The 16,553-nt window shown below is 52.2% G+C and overlaps 1 protein-coding gene across 2 annotated transcripts; it reads left to right on the top strand.

The window, feature by feature from the left end:
• The first annotated feature begins 3,389 nt into the window (after positions 1-3,389).
• Positions 3,390-15,793, top strand: LOC108163581 (gamma-aminobutyric acid type B receptor subunit 2). 2 transcript variants are annotated; one of them, XM_017298952.2, is made up of 11 exons: positions 3,390-3,642; positions 6,435-7,425; positions 7,835-7,978; positions 8,423-8,698; positions 8,771-9,022; positions 9,326-9,691; positions 9,764-10,065; positions 10,159-10,297; positions 12,019-12,294; positions 12,422-12,740; positions 12,794-15,793. In XM_017298952.2, the coding sequence occupies exons 2-11, from the start codon at positions 6,751-6,753 to the stop codon at positions 14,125-14,127; spliced, it is 4,083 nt and encodes a 1,360-aa protein (XP_017154441.1). In that variant the 5' UTR covers positions 3,390-3,642; positions 6,435-6,750; the 3' UTR covers positions 14,128-15,793. The 2 variants fall into 2 exon arrangements, with proteins under 2 accessions (XP_017154441.1, XP_033249528.1); XM_033393637.1 differs by having other exon boundaries at positions 3,390-3,681.
• The last annotated feature ends 760 nt before the right edge of the window (positions 15,794-16,553 follow it).

Below are 16,553 nucleotides of genomic sequence, written 5' to 3'. Positions count from 1 at the left end.
GGCCTGGCTAATAGAATTTGAGGGGCCGAAAAAACCCCGAAAACAAAAACCTAATTCTATTAGCGACCAAAGCGGCGTGTGGCGTGGGGCGGGGGGCACATGCAAATTATCCGATTTCGTTCCATTCTTAATTAACATTTAAAATGCTTCAGAGTTGGTTTTTTTCCCCCGCACTTTCTGGGGCCCCTGCACGCCCTGGTTAAACCTTTTTCCGCTGCTGTGGTGGGGCGGGGCGGGGCGGGGAGGGAGGCTGGGGCAGAAACCACTCGCTAACCGCAGGTGGAGTGTGGAGCGTGGAACGAGGCACATGACAGGAGAACGGGAGAACACACACATCCACTCATCCACGCCGAAAGTTGCGAAATGTTAAATATTTGCAACACCTGAAAAATTGAATATTTTTCATTAAAAGTTTCCCGACGGCAGGCAGCGGCTGTTGTTGCCACCACAGGGGGGTGGTAGGGGGAGGGTAGGGACAGGGGAGAGGGGAGGAGCCGTCTCAACCGCAGTCAATAAATAAAGTTTGGAAAGTGCGTGGAAATGTATTCCAAGATTGAACACTGCGGTTTGTTAAGGCTGGCAGCGGGAGAGTGATGTGGCATGATGCGTGAGCAGCGTGAGGAGTCGTGAGGAGTCGTGAGATCCACAGAAAGGTGCTAGAAAGGAACTCCTTCAAGCCTTTGCTTCGCTGCCAAGTCGCTGTTTGCTGTTTCTGGCGCGATTTCTGCCTGTTTGGGACCTTCGTTCTACTGTCACTTCCGCTCTGTTCCTCCACGATTGTGCCTCCATCCAAGTACCGCTGTATCTTGTATCTTTTAAGCTGCCAAGAGTGGATTTTCGGCTGTGTTTCGTGACTATTTGAGAGGTTCTACTGATTTCCTAGCTCTCCTCAGGCCTGTATTGTCCTTGAATCAACTTTGATTAGTGCTTCGTCCTGCAAATATATGCCTCCATCGGTGTGCACATAGTTTTCTTCACTGTCGCGGTTGTCGCCTCTCCAGAGCTGTGCCACCAAATCAATTTACAAGCTTCAGCCGCAGCTCTGTGGCGGTAAACCGCGGCATGGACTCCGGCACGTGCGAGGGAGAGCCCTGCGGCAGATGGAAGAAGTCTGTTTAAAGCGCCATCATAATCAGCAGCATCATCATCATCCCGACTCCAGGCCGTGCCCCCCGCCCGTGCCCCTGCCCCTGCCCCACCTTGATGGTCATGTTTTGCTTTGTTAAAAGGATTTTCACGGATTTCCGTTGTAATTTGAAAACTTTTTTGTGCAACTTTTTTCATTAGAATAAGAGAGAGGGAGAGGGAGAGGGAGAGAGAGAGCGAGAGAGAGCGAGGCCCCACCATTAAAGGCCTGCTTGTTGTTAGTTTTTGAAGTGCGGAGCCTCCTGCCAGGAGCAGCTGCCGGCGAACAGGTGTTAATTGTTTTCAAGCTAATTTCCCGCCGACGATAATGAATTTTCCACCGAAAAAACGAAGAAAATTATAATTAAATTGTTCTGACAGCAGAGCCGAAGAGATTTGCGATGGATCCACTCGAAGAGTGGGGCCTCCATTATGCGATTATATCTCTGGCGTTCCATCTCAATCCGGTCCGAAGCGTGGCATGAAGTGTGGCAGGAGGGGCATAATACTTTCCCGGCAACTAAAAACTCGGAGGAACAATAAAGTTGTACTCCCATCCACCCCACACGCCCCGCACACCCCTCCCAGCCCACCCACCTTTGTCAACATCTGAATAGGCAGCAGAGGGGGCGGCAGGGGGCACACGCAGGAGGCACACGCAGGAGGCACGCAGGTGTGAAAAGTGCGTGCGAAATGGAGACATGGAGGGCCTCCACATCCCTATCCCCCTTCCCTTGGGGGTGGTGCGTCTGTGGTGTCTGTGGGTGGGTGGGAGATAATTGAATTTCTGATTTTAAGTGCTGCCTCTGCCACCGCCTCGGCAGAGCAGGGCACTACCGTATCTGTATCTCTAAACAAGTCACAAAAGTGCAAATTTGCAGCACTAAATTACGCATACGCCGTGTGCGCCACGGAACCTGGGGAGAGGGCCCATCTCCCACATCCCCCCGTTTCTCCCGCTTCCCCCCGCTTCCCCTCTCTGCCTTGTGGCATCTGCGAGCTGCCAATTTGCCAAGTGTCCGCAAACAAAGAGCGAAACACGAGACACAAACAAAAATAGTTGCCGGTGAGTGCCCGGCCACACGCTGTAGTCGAAGGACAGCCACAGCCGCGAGAAGTTCCGAAGTGGCATTGTAAAAAGTTGGCAGGCCCCCCGCCCCTCCCTCTTCCCCGTCTCATTTAAAATGCAAATGGAGGCCAGGCCGTGGGTCGTGGGCCGTGGGGCTGGAAAATTAGTTTCACGGGCAAAACATAAGCAAAACATGAGCGCGAGGCCCAATATATCATCCATTTGGACTATAAATTATCCCCCAGATCGGGCGCCTGTCAAATCTGGAATTTATTCGGGTCTGCAGGAGGCAGGAGGCGGAGGAGGAGGAGCCAGGAGTCGACAATTGCAAGTAATCCGCTTTACTTCTGGCTCAACTTTGGCCTTTCATTGCTGCTCAAACACCTCGAGTGGCGGGTAAATGGAGGTGTGGCCCCCCCCACCCCCCTTTCCCCCCTCTCTAACTTCTTAAGTGCAGTGCAACTTTTTGACACTTGGAATTGAGTTTTGCGGTGTAATTGCATTTTATTTGCCACCTCTGGGGCCTCCAGCACCTCTGGCACCCAAACAAAAGTCGCAATCCAATCTCAAATCCATGGCCATTCTGGCCGGGAATCCATGAGCTCGTGTATCTGAGGCGTCGCTTTGGTGCTCATCAAATTTGCATGGCGTCGCTGCAATCTTTGGCGCTGGAATCATTTCTCCAAAAGATTTTCCGAAGAAAGGCCGGCCAGAAATTAATTTCAATTTTTGCGATGGGCAAAAGGAGGCGAAATCAAATTATCTTCCGTAATCGAAGCTGAGAAAAAGGGCAGCTGGGAAAAGCCCATCCCCTCCCCCGCCCCCCATGCAGGGCATTCCCAGGCCCAATGCAGCCGTAATTAAGAGTGTCCTTGCATTGTGCTGGCCAGGATTCAGTCTCAGGAAATGCCTGCCTGTCCTTCCATTTCCAGCTCTCCTGCTCTCCAGGATAAATGAATTTTTCATTAAAACAGTTGCAAATTATTTAGTTTCATGTTGGGCATTAATTTGCATAATTTAAACTTCAACTTTTCCAACCAATTTTTCAATTTTCCCCAGCTTGTTGCTGACTTCCCCCAAACCCCCCAACCACCTCTTGGCGGAGACTTTTCATGAATGAATTTTTTGGCGCGCTTTTGCCAGCGCCGACGCAGTGGCAAAGCCCGAGAGAGAGAGCGCCGCCGACTGAAGCCGGTTGAACGTTGAACGAGGCATCCCTTTTGCAGCATCCTTCAATCAGGGAATCACGGATTTATCAGTCAAAAGCGTAGCGCCTGCCACGGCGGACAACAGTTGCGGTCTGAAGCTCGTCGCGTGCGTGTACATCCGGGAGAAAGCCAGCGTCAACGGCAACGGCAACGGCAACGGCAACCGAGTCTTCCTTCGAGCCTCGAACTTCGTCCTCGGCCACGTCCACGTCTTCGTCTTCGTTTCGTCTCTGGTTCGAAGTAAATAAAACAAATAGAATTATCTCCGGCCTCAAATATGTATGGAGGAGACGCATTTCAAATGCCAATAAATTGTCATTTAAGAGTGTCGGTGCTGGAGTGTGTGTGTGTGTGCCTGTGTGTGCGTGTGTGTGTGGCATGTGGCGTATACGCAATATTTATGAATGCAATTTCCTACTAAAGAGCGCCTGGGATCTATGGGATGCTCATCTGAGCAGAGAAACCGAGATTATGAGAAGGAGTATTTGTTGCGTGCTGCATGGTGCCACCAGTTAAGTGAGCTGTGCCACACGCCACATATCCCGGCTGTTCTGATGATCATTGATTTGAGAGCGAGGAGTCCCCGCCCCTCTAATGGGGATTAGCAGAGGTTTTAGCTGGGATTAAACGCTGGAAACTGAATGTTTCCCTTAGTTATTATCTTGCCACACAGTGTCCCCCCCTCCACCCGCTTACCGCCCCCCTGTAGCTGTCTGCAGTCACAGTTGCAGCACACAAAATGGAATCAGAATTACAAATGCAGCCAGCATTTTGCATAATTTATGTCAAGCATGAAAATAACAACTAAAGGGGCCGATGGGCACATAGGGGTGGGGGTGGGGCAAGGGGGGGGAGGACTGCACACACGGCCATAAATAAGTGCAGGTTTAAATACCACGGCAACAATTGTGAAATATGGCAGAATAATAGAAAGGACCCAAAAGCAGAGCCGAGCAGAACAGTTGCTAAATATTCATAAATGCACTGCACGAAAAATACCCCTACTTTTTTTGGAAGTTTGGGATTGCTCGAGGCTGGCTTTTAATTCAAACGAAATCACTTTATTTTTTATTCAAAAGCGAAATTCAACTTTCAAAAATGCATAAAAAAGCTTGATGTTCTTCGGGGGTTTTACTCTCAAGCGTTCTGCAGTTTTAAGTGGAAAGGCAGTGCTTAAAGATACACATATATCTAGCAGATTTAGTGTTCTGTTTTGGGAATAAAATTCTTGAATGAAGACCAACCATTTCCCATCCTAAAACTGGTACCAACTTTATGTGGGGGTGGAATACTCTTATGATTTGCCATTTCCCATTTCCCATGGCTTCTATGAGGCGAGTGTCCATATTGCAGGGAATGGGCTAAAGAAAGGATATTCAAAGCGAGTATAAATATTTTTAAAAAGGAAACAAACAATTGTTGGTCTTTTGTGTTGTAAATTTTCGTTTGTTTTTGGTTTTTAATATTTTTAGAAGTTTTTGGAGAAAGCAAATACCAAAGATGGGCATCTTCTGCAATGAAAATATAATAGCAACCATTTCGTAATAACAGCAGTTCCTAAATGTGTTTCTAGAAGTGTGTTTGGGTGCTCCGAAAGTGCTACCCTGGAATATGTGGAGTCTGATGGAGTCTATGGAGTTCTAGGGCTGTGGTAGCTGACGATAAAGGGAGAAACTCTCTAAGGAGACTATCTCTGTGGGACTTATGTACGATTATGTATGGTTATACTTCTTTGCCTTTCTCAAAGTCTTTTAAAGATATCTTTTGGGATTTGAAAAGACATTTGAAAGATATTTGGGCTATTTTCTACTTGAATATCCAGGACTTCTTGTTCTACCAAGACTTTGGCCTATCCTAAGTGGAGATATTATGCAGATATTTAATTATTCTGCGTAAATATTCGTCTCACAATCTCTTTAGAAATATTTGATTTGTTTATTTATTTTCATGCTTTTTCCCATAAATCTGTATCTAATTTTGAATCCTACTCAAATCCTAGATCCTAGATTCTACCTTAAAGTTAAAGCATCCTTAAGTTTAGACTAAAATTGGACCTTTGCAAAGGCTATTCCATAGAGATAGTTTTCGGAACATTTGTTCTCCATTGAAATATTCAATTAAAAGAAAAATCTCTAACCAGAAATGACTTTTTTCGAATCAAAAAGTAATCAAACTCGAATGAAATGAAAGCAAAAATGATCCATTATTATTTTTCTTAGTTTAAGCCTCGCAATGTTGGAAATTCGGGACATAGGGGATCTTAGTTTTTGGGTATTATTTTGAGCATTTGCTCTCCATCAAGAGATTAAGTTTTGCGCAGTGCACAAGCACAGCCATAGAAATACTAGGACTAGTAGAGGCTCGTATGAAATGTTAGTTGCACGAGACGCCCGGGAAAGGGGGCAGAGGGGCTAAGAGCAGGGCGGAGGGCAAATGTCAGCCGTGGCTGGGGTGCAGGTGCGGCCGGGGCTCGGGAGAGCGAAGGCTAAGAGTGGGGCATTGAGTGATGGAGCTGCTGGGAGCAGAGGGCAATGGGCTCAGGTGGCAGAGACGCCCCCTCTCACCCCCCGGCGGACACGCCACTGCGCCTCTCTGCGAAGAACAAAACCCAGCAAAGAACAAAATGGGCCAAAAAGTTATTTTAAGCGCCTGCTCGCTGAATGAAAGAAAGAAAAGCGGTAATGGAGGGGGAGAGGGGGGGCTGCTGCTGCTGGGGGGGTGGTGGGTAATCTCGAAACAATTATGCATACGCGCATGCAGAAGGAAAATCTGTGGCGCGTGATACTCGGAAAACAGAGAAAAAGTAGCCCAAAAGCCTCGACGTGAAAGCAAAGCGCCGAATGTTTGGCCATTAGCATAAAAAGTAATGGCCAACATGGAGAGTGGGGGGGGATTGGGGGGGAGGAGCATCGAGGACTTCATCTTAATCCTTTTCGACTGGCAAATTGGCGTGCAAATGCCTTGAGGGGGCTCCTTCCTCCCCTCCTCTCCTCCCTTGCTTATGCATATTTTTATGGCCCAATACTTTTCAGAGTCACTGTGTGTGTGTGTGTGTGTGTGTGTGTGTGGAAACGAAATGAGACCAAAAGTGAGGCCAATAAAAAGGCGATAAAATTGACGCCAATCCAAGCGGAGGAGGAGCAGCGAAGGCGGGAGCAGGAGCAGGAGAGTGAAACGATAAGCGTATCCTGTCGGCACACAGTGCATAAAAAGGCGATATATATTCCGTGTTCGAGCAGCAGGAGTCCTGCCACGAGTTTGTGTCCCGTGTTTATAGCCGTTGCAGCCGCCTTCCGATAGATAGCCGACGACTATTCCAATGCCTTGGTGATTAATGGGCCAGGGCACATGGCCGACGGGATGCGCATAACTCACTTGCCCCGAACGAGATACTGCCGATGGCTGGCCCTGGGATTGGGCCTGGTGCTGGCCCTCGCCTGGACGGCAGCGGCAGCCGCAGCCATGGAATCGTCGGCAGAGCTGCAGGCCCTGGGATTGGGATTGGGCCGGGACCATCATCATCATCAGAGTGTGGCAATTAAGCCGTCGCCAGGTGGCGATGCCTTAATTAGTGGCAGCCTCCAGCAACGTTCTTCTGGAGCCGGAGCACACACGGAACAGGAGCTGGAGATGGAGATGGAGCTGCCGTTGTTGGGGCCGCAGCATCGCTCCAATTGGAAGTACAAACGGACGAAAGTCAAGCGGCGGCAGCGCCTCAATTCGCAGAGCAATCTGCCGAGCATCACGAACTCCTCGGCGCAGCCCTTCACGCCGCCGGCCACCCGGCAGCGCTACCTGAAGGTCAACCAGGTGTTCGAGAGCGAGCGCCGCATGTCCCAGGCGGAGATCCAGCGCAATCACGGAAAAATCGTGCTGCTCGGCCTCTTCGAGCTCTCCACGAAGCGGGGCCCCCGCCCGGACGGCATCTCCGAGCTGGGGGCCGCCACCATGGCCGTGGAGCACATCAACCGCAAGCGCCTCCTGCCCGGCTACACCCTCGAGCTGGTCACCAACGACACGCAGGTGAGTGGAGAGGGACAGCGGGGGCTCCCGCGCCCCATTACGAAATTGAATTTTCATTTAGTGGCGCGTGCAACATTAAAACTTAATAAGAAAATCTGCAACAGCAGCAGCTGCTGGCAGCCGGAGATGCCGCTGGAAATATGTCATCAACGTTTCATCGTCTGCGTCCTCGTTTTTGGGGTCTTTTATTGCCATTTCTTTCCGGTTTGATGGGGCACGCAAATGTACAACCCGCATACAAGGACTCTCGTATCTCGTATCTGTAGCTCTATCAAAGTCGACATTTAAAAAATGTTTATTGCGGCATCTTGACGCGAATTTTATGATGCCGAAACGGGGGACACTCCCATCTCTGCATCTGCCTTAATGTGGTTCCCCTCTCTCCCTCTCTCTCTCTCATGGAATGCAGTGCGATCCTGGCGTGGGCGTGGATCGCTTCTTCCATGCCATCTACACACAGCCCTCGACGCGGATGGTGATGCTGCTCGGATCCGCCTGCTCGGAGGTCACCGAGAGCCTGGCCAAGGTGGTGCCGTACTGGAATATTGTGCAGGTGAGTCGAGGGGTTGGGGGGGGATACTGGGGCTGATTAAAATGCAAATATCCCGCTCGAACCTTATCAACTAACGTGCTTGGCTTTCGATTAGCATAAATGCCGGGGCAGGCGGGGCCAGGGATGAGTCCTGCAGCACCCCATAAACCATACCCCATAAACACTGCCACGCACCACAAATTATGAGGTCCACAAATTCACTTACGCATCCTCCCGACCTCCTTTCGACCTCCCGACATTTGCATTTAACCTTTGAAGTTTCATTTGCCGCTTCATCCCGCCTCCCGCCTCACTGCCCCCGAAATATGTTAAATGAGAGGCGAAACTTTGCAGACATGTGGCATGTGGATGTCTTGCGGCATGTCTTGCATTTTAAGCGGCCTCCGACACACCCCCCCCACGCGCCGCCACAGGACTGCTAACGATTGCTCCTTCAAATTAAAGGTCTCGTTCGGCTCCACCTCGCCGGCGCTGAGCGACAGGCGGGAGTTCCCCTACTTCTATCGCACCGTGGCCCCGGACTCCTCGCACAACCCGGCGCGCATCGCCTTCATCCGGCGCTTCGGATGGGGCACGGTGACCACCTTCTCGCAGAACGAGGAGGTGCACTCGCTGGCGGTGAACAATCTGGTGACGGAGCTGGAGGCAGCCAACATTTCCTGTGCGGCCACCATCACATTCGCGGCCACGGACTTCAAGGAGCAGCTTTTACTCCTGAGGGTGAGCATCCAAGGGGGGCTGGGGGGCCTGTGGGGTGTTTGCAACGAATGACAAATGGTCTTGCCCCCGCAGGAGACTGACACGCGCATCATTATCGGCAGCTTCTCGCAGGAGCTGGCCCCACAGATCCTCTGCGAGGCCTACAGGCTGCGCATGTTCGGGGCGGACTACGCCTGGATCCTGCACGAGAGCATGGGGGCGCCGTGGTGGCCCGACCAGCGCACCGCCTGCACCAACCACGAGCTCCAGCTGGCCGTCGAGAACCTCATTGTGGTCTCCACCCACAACAGCATCGTGGGGAACAACGTCAGCTACAGCGGACTGGTAAGCAGAAGGTCCTTTCCTGTCTGCCCTCGAATGATTTATTTGATTAGACAATCCCCATTCGCCATTGGCCATTGGCCATGTCCTTGGCGATTGTGATTGTGATGGTGATTGCAAGTCCTGCCTGTCATCGCGCGCGTTTTTATGAGCATTTTAGTGCCTCGTTCAGAGGCGAACGAGGACGTGGCGACGGCCAGGACTAGGCAATCCCATTACAAGCCATATTCCTGCGGCATTCTGTGGCCTGTTTAATCGCCGACATTTTCATTTCCATTTCCATTTCCATTCGATTCCACTTGGCAGAACAATCACATGTTTAACTCGCAGCTGCGCAAGCAATTTGCACAGTTCCATGGCCAGGATGCGGCATCGACAGCCGGTGGCAACCGCAAGCGTGCCGCACCGCAATCGGATTTCGATTTGGATGTGGATCCTAGCAGCCGGCGCAGGCGTGCCACTGGGAGCCACCTCTTCCCGGAGGCCATCTCGCAGTACGCGCCGCAGACGTACGACGCCGTGTGGGCCATAGCCCTGGCCCTGCGTGCCTCCGAGGAGCACTGGCGCCGCAACGAGGCCCAGTCGAAGCTGGACGGATTCGACTACACGCGCAGCGACATGGCCTGGGAGTTTCTGCAGCAGATGGGCAAGCTCCACTTCCTGGGCGTATCCGTAAGGCGGGAGAAAGGGTCCGGAAAAGGGAGCCCCTTCTGATTGGTTTCTTCTTTCGATACTCCGCCCCAGGGTCCCGTCTCGTTCAGCGGTCCGGATCGTGTGGGCACCACGGCCTTCTACCAGATCCAGCGGGGCCTGCTGGAGCCCATTGCGCTGTACTATCCCGCCACCGATGCCCTGGACTTCCGCTGCCCCCGCTGCCGACCCGTCAAGTGGCACAGCGGGCAGGTGCCCATCGCCAAGCGGGTCTTCAAGCTGCGAGTGGCCACCATCGCCCCACTGGCCTTCTACACCATCGCCACCCTCTCGAGCGTGGGCATTGCCCTGGCCATCGCCTTTCTCGCCTTCAATCTGCACTTTCGGAAGCTCAAGTAAGTCCAGGGCCTGCGGCAGGGGCCTCTCTCTCGTCGGTTGCTTACTCTGCACTTTCCACTGGCGTATCCACCGCCAATCCTCCTCCACAGGGCAATTAAACTTTCCAGCCCGAAGCTGAGCAACATCACCGCAGTGGGCTGCATCTTCGTCTATGCCACCGTCATCCTGCTGGGCCTCGACCACTCCACGCTGCCCTCGGCGGCAGACTCCTTTGCCGCAGTCTGCACGGTGAGTCCACCTTCTATTCTCCCTCTCCTGCCACTCTTTTGTTTGACTTGCGAGGATTCTCGTGGGTTAGGTTGGGTTGGGTGCTTTCTCCCCCTCCCCCTCGCTTTCTCCGTCTCTCATCAAATATGACTTTCAGTTTTCTGGCTGCCAACAACTTTCGTGAGTCGCGTTCTCATGTGTTTGCTTTATTTATGTGTGGATTGAGCGGATGAGGAGCCAGAGCCCCGGCTCCCCGGCTATAAATAGCTGACGGGCTGCCTCTTAAAGCTAGAGCCATTCAGATTTTTAGATTTTCAGCTGCCGCTGCTCCGCCTGTCTTCCGCCTGTCCATTCCATTTCCCTGTCCATGTCCTCTTTGGCTTCAACTTCAGTTTTCAGCTTCGCCTTCAGTGGCTTTAAACGCCACTCCAGGGAAATTTGCAGGCCCTCTCTGCCTTGCTATGCTCTTGCAGGGGGTATCAAGGTTTTGACGAGAAGACATCCAAAAGCTTAGAGGATTTCTACGGGCATTTCCCACCGTTTTCATCATTATCCAGCTTCATTCAGATTCCAGCTAGCAGAAGGAAATAAACTCGTTTATATTTCAAGGCTAATAGCAGACGGCGCACCTCCACCAGACGGCGCACACATTGCACAACAAAGAGTGTGTGAGAGAAAGACAGAAAGCGAGTAAGCAAGTGTTTAATTTGTTGATTCTGGCTATAATAATAGTCCGATCGGATCTAGATGCGCCAATCTGTTAGATATGGTCATTCTCATTTAGCTTTCGCGTATCTTCAAAACTGTGGATGCTACAGATTCTTGTCGGAAGCAAACTAGATTCAGTGTGATATCGTAGGAGTCTGGTTACAAGATTTCGTTTCTAGACTCTGAGAACTAGGCATTCAACAGATAGACATGGCTCAATCGACTGGGCTATTGATGCTGATCCAGAATATTATGTATCTTATGGGGTTGGAAACGCTTCCTTCTAGGCGTTACTCATTTTGAGCATCGGTTATAAGAGCCAGCGGACCTTCTGCTGATTTCTATTCGCCTGGTATTCCGAAAAAACCAATCGTATAAGTCTTGTTTCATATTTAATATTTCAAATATGTATTTAATACATATAAATGTACAGGCCCGTGCGAGATAGTAGTGGAAGTGCCTCCATATCTCTGGCTAAGCCAAGAGTTTCGCTCAGAAAATCAAACCATTCGATATACTATGTATACCAATACCACTCTTCCATTAGCAGCATTCCGTGTCCCTTCGCTTATGAGAAATTTGTACGGCAAACCATTAAATCCTGGATTTGTCAAGGGTATCTAGACCCTCGACTTGCGGCTCTATTCCTTCCGCTGGCTTGCTTCTTTCTGTTTCAGCTTCTGTTTTGTTATTGTTAAGGCTCTCTCGTGTTGGGCCCGAAGCGGGACAAAGCCCCATCCCCGCCTCCACCCCCGCCTCCACTTCCCCCTCCTCCCCCCAGAGAACAAGTGCAAACACATGACAGGGAAATTTACAACTTTTGTGATATTCCATGTGATATTTGCATAAAACTGAGACCGAGACGCACCGCAGCCTGCCACCCAGGCCACAGGACTGAGTTGTGCCCCATTGATGAGTTGTTTCCCTTTTGCTTGTTTCGGTGCGGCTCGGTTCGGTTCTGTTTTTCTTTGCTGCTGGCCCCCAAAACATGACACTTACACACATCCTTATGGGCTTCCGTGTAACCGTGGCAGGCACGCGTCTATCTGCTGTCGGCCGGATTCTCGCTGGCCTTTGGCTCGATGTTCGCCAAGACCTACCGGGTGCACCGCATCTTCACACGCACCGGGAGCGTGTTCAAGGACAAAATGCTGCAGGACATCCAGTTGATTCTGCTCGTGTGCGGCCTGTTGCTGGTGGACGCCCTCCTCGTCACCCTCTGGGTCGTCACGGACCCCATGGAGCGGCATTTGCATAATCTGACACTCGAAATCAGCGCGATTGATCGGAGTGTTGTCTACCAGCCCCAGGTAGGTGTCATTCCCCATCCCCACCCTCCACATCCCGCATGCTCCTCCTTTATGGATTGGATTGACATCCAATGTTTGTAAATTGACTCCTCTGGCACTTGCCGCCCCTTTCGGATGCCTCCTTTAGGTGGAGGTCTGCCGCTCGCAGCACACCCAAACGTGGCTGAGTGTCCTGTACGCCTACAAGGGCCTCCTGCTGGTGGTGGGCGTGTACATGGCCTGGGAGACGCGCCACGTGAAGATACCCGCCCTCAACGACTCGCAGTACATCGGCGTCTCTGTGTACAGCGTGGTCATCACGAGTGCCATTGTCGTCGTCCTGGCCAACCTCATATCGGAGCGCGTGACGCTGGCCTTCATCACCATCACGGCCCTCATTTTGACCTCCACCACGGCGACGCTGTGCCTGCTGTTCATCCCGAAGCTGCACGACATTTGGGCGCGAAGTGAGTGCCACGACTGGATCCGACTAATCCCCAGAGTAATCCTCTCTTCGCAGATGACATCATCGATCCCGTGATCCACAGCATGGGCCTCAAGATGGAGTGCAACACGCGACGCTTTGTGGTCGACGATCGCCGGGAGCTGCAGTATCGCGTGGAGGTCCAGAACAGGGTCTACAAGAAGGAGATCCAGGCGCTGGACGCGGAGATCCGCAAGTTGGAGCGGCTGCTCGAGTCCGGTCTGGGCACCGCCTCGACGACCACGTCCTCGTCCACCTCCCTGCTGCAGGGAGGCCACGCCCACCTGAAGCCAGAGCTGACCGTCACGAGCGGACTGTCGCAGACGCCGGCTCCGAGCAAGTCGCGCACCCCGAGCATCTCCGGGATCCTGCCCAACCTGCTGCTCTCCGTGCTCCCGCCGGTGATTCCGCGCGCTAGCTGGCCCTCGGCGGAGTACATGCAGATCCCGATGCGGCGATCGGTGACCTTTGCCTCGCAGCCGCAGCTGGAGGAGGCCTGCCTGCCCGCCCAGGACCTGATCAACCTGCGGCTCGCCCACCAGCAGGCCACCGAAGCCACCAGCCGGACGGGGCTCATCGACCGCCTCCGGGGCATCTTCTCGCGCACCGCCTCCAGCAACAAGGGCTCCACTGCCAGCCTGGCGGACGGCCAGAAGGGCCTCAAGGCGGCCTTCAAGTCGCACATGGGCCTCTTCACCCGCCTGATTCCCTCCTCGCAGACGGCCTCCTGCAATGCCATCTACAACTCCCCGATTCAGAATCCGGGCCCAGAGGCGGGCGGCCTCCCCGTCCAACTCGAGTCCAACTCGAACGGGCGGACGCATCTGAAGGCCATCCACCGCGGATCGCTCACTCAAAGCGGCACCCACCTGGACCACCTGGCCAAGGATCCCGGCTTCCTGCTGCCCTCCATCTCCACCATCTCCGGGGAGCATCTGGGCGGACCCGTGCCCGCCCCCGACGGCAGGTATGTGAAGCTGCTGGAGACCAGGGTGAACTTTCAGCTGCCCAGCAGCCGCCGGCCGTCGGTGGTGCAGCCGACGCCCAGTCTGCGGGAGCGGGTCAGGGGCTCGCCGCGCTTCCCCCACCGCATCCTGCCGCCGGCCGCCTGCAGCCTGAGCGCCCTGGCCGAGTCGGAGGACACCAGGGCGCCGGATATGAGCAGCATCATAGGCAGCTGCAAGTCCATTCCGCGCATCTCCCTGCAGCAGGCCACCAGCGGGGGCACCTGGAAGTCCATGGAGACGGCGGCCAAGTCGCGCCTCTCGCTGGGCGACTCCCAAGAGGACGAGACCCCAGAAACACCAGAAACCGAGGTAGGGCCGGTGCAGGTGCAGGTCGAGGCGGTGCCATTGAATGGCCTAGGTTAGACCCTCCCCCGTCCTCCGCCCAGTCCTCGTCAATTAGAAGCAAACACCAAGCAATTATTTTCGACAGACACGCGCCTCCCAAGCCCCCCCCCCAAGAGAATCCCTCCCCCAACAGAGACCACAGAGAGGCGAGAGGCAAGAGCCAAGAGCCAGAGCCAGAGCCAGAGCGCGTGTGCAACTGACCAATCATCAGCTTAAAGCAATCAAACGCATTAGGGATAACGCCTAGATAAGTCACGATACGAGTAGCTCCTCCAATCAGCCAGTCATCATCTTCCAGAAGGAGGAGAGACCCTCCCCCATTCCTCCCCCTCCACTCTATCCCCCACTCGATAATGTGATTAACCCCTGAGTCCCAGCCCCCTCTTAGAGTGTTCCCCTGCTCTCTTGTAGGATAAGTAGATGGCTTTTCTTTAGCTAGTGATTGAACACCCCCCCCCAAGACCCCTGCAGAACCCCTCCTTCCCCCCCTTCTCTAGACGTAAGGAATCGTTTTGGGTTTTTCGTTTGTTGTGCGCTGCACCGCAGGACCTCCATCCACGGTGGTGCATCCAGTGTATCCAGAGAGCAATACTATCGTACTATCGTATATCGTACTTACAATACAATCTAGAGTTAGGGCCTCAGAGAATCAGAGAGAATCACAGTCGGCGTTAGAGTAGGGTTCCAAATACAAGCCAATATGATTAATTATCGCCACAGTCGTAGATGAATCCATGAATCATGTGTGTAGGGCATAAGTAGGGGTAGTAGACGCCACTTAAGGATCCCCCCAGACCCCACATTTCCACAGCCCCCCCCACCGCACAGTGGGCCATTTGGCTCTTCGAGAGGAATGAAAAAAGTTTATCTTCCAAAAGGATAAGTTTTAAGGAATTTTAAAGAAATAAGGTACAAACTGGGAATTTTTAAATATATTTTTAATTTTATATATATATTTTTTTAATTTAAATTTTCTGTTTACTTTGTAAATATTTTAGGAAGAAGCAAATATGTGTTTCACTCGGTTTGGCAGTCTGAATCTGACTTTTCACAGCCTTCAATATAATCTAATAGAGAAAAATAATGTTTCCAGGAAGTTCTTTGTCTGCTGATGCCATATCATGGGCCAACAATGGACTCATACAAGAGAGCGGTAGAGCTGGAGTGACTTTTGAGAGAGCGCCTGGAGTCACTTTCGAAATCCCACCCCAAAGAATTGTGTACCAAAAAAATGTATGGCCGTTACTCTTCTTATTTTGGTGATTCCATTTTGAAGCATTCGAAACAAAAGCGGGAAAAGGAGCCACTGCTTCTTTGGCCTCTGTGGATGTTTTATTTTTCTTTTTTAAGGTCCAAAATTTTAATTTCGTTCGAAACAAAAGCAGAAAAAGCAAAAGTAGAGGATGTGTATGTTTTATTTATAATTTTTAAGGTCGAAAATGGTCATTTCCTTCCCCGAAATCAGCCAAATCGCCCACTGTGCCTCCCTCTGTCTGGGCCAGAAGGCGCTCTCCAGTCTGGAGAGAGTCTCGGCCGCTGCCATCATAGGGACTAAGCCACTAAGTTTTAGGATTGTAATCCAATTCCATTCCCCCCTCACTCCAGCTACACATTCCGCAGGATAACTTCAATAAACAATGGAGCCTAGGCAGAAATGCCAGGCCAGAGAATAATGATTAATTAATTAAAGTTGTTTTATTGAGTGCCGCCCCCAAGGGCGGGGAATGAACCATAACCAAAAAAAACACACACAGATACAGATACAAATACAAGTACAGATGGAGGGCAGAAATGAGACCAAGAGAAATGACTTTGTACAAAGCCGTGAAATGAGTTTGCCAGCGAAACGGAGGACTCGCAGGACTCGAAGGAACCGACCGGCGACCAGCGAGCGACCCAAACTAATAGAGTTCGGTGATTAAGTTGACGTTGCAATTTGTTGCTATAAATAAATAAATAAATCGGATGACCGAAAACGGTCACGGCGGGTGGCCAGACCGGTCCTGGCCACCACACCACTCACGTGTGTAATCCGGGCCCCAGGTTGGACCCCCTCCTGGTGTGAATTTATCTTTATGCTCGTAAAACAAAAAGCACATGAAACGGAATCGGAATCGGCCAAATAAACAGCGACGACAACGTGGATGGGATTGGGGCTGTGACTCTGGATGGAAGATGAAGATGAGCACAGAGCCAGAGCAGGGGAGGGGAGGGGAGGGGGCGATGATGGTGACATTCACACAGTCGTGGGGGGAGGGGGGACTGAATGCGCCAACATTTTTCATGGCTCCATTCACTGAGACCCTCCGCTCCGCCACGACTGACGCATCAAGATTTATCCCGGTCGCACTTTGTTGCCAGTTGCCTCCGCAGATTGCCACGGCGAGTGGGGGGCAGGGGGGGCAGAGGTGGCTGCTTCTTCCGCTCAATAAAATGGAGCAGTC

Source organism: Drosophila miranda, chromosome 4 (genome assembly GCF_003369915.1).
Source record: "Drosophila miranda strain MSH22 chromosome 4, D.miranda_PacBio2.1, whole genome shotgun sequence".
NCBI classification, from domain to species: domain Eukaryota; kingdom Metazoa; phylum Arthropoda; class Insecta; order Diptera; family Drosophilidae; genus Drosophila; species Drosophila miranda.
The sequence above is the reverse complement of the archived record's forward strand: the minus strand, read 5'-3'. Positions and strand labels throughout refer to the sequence as shown.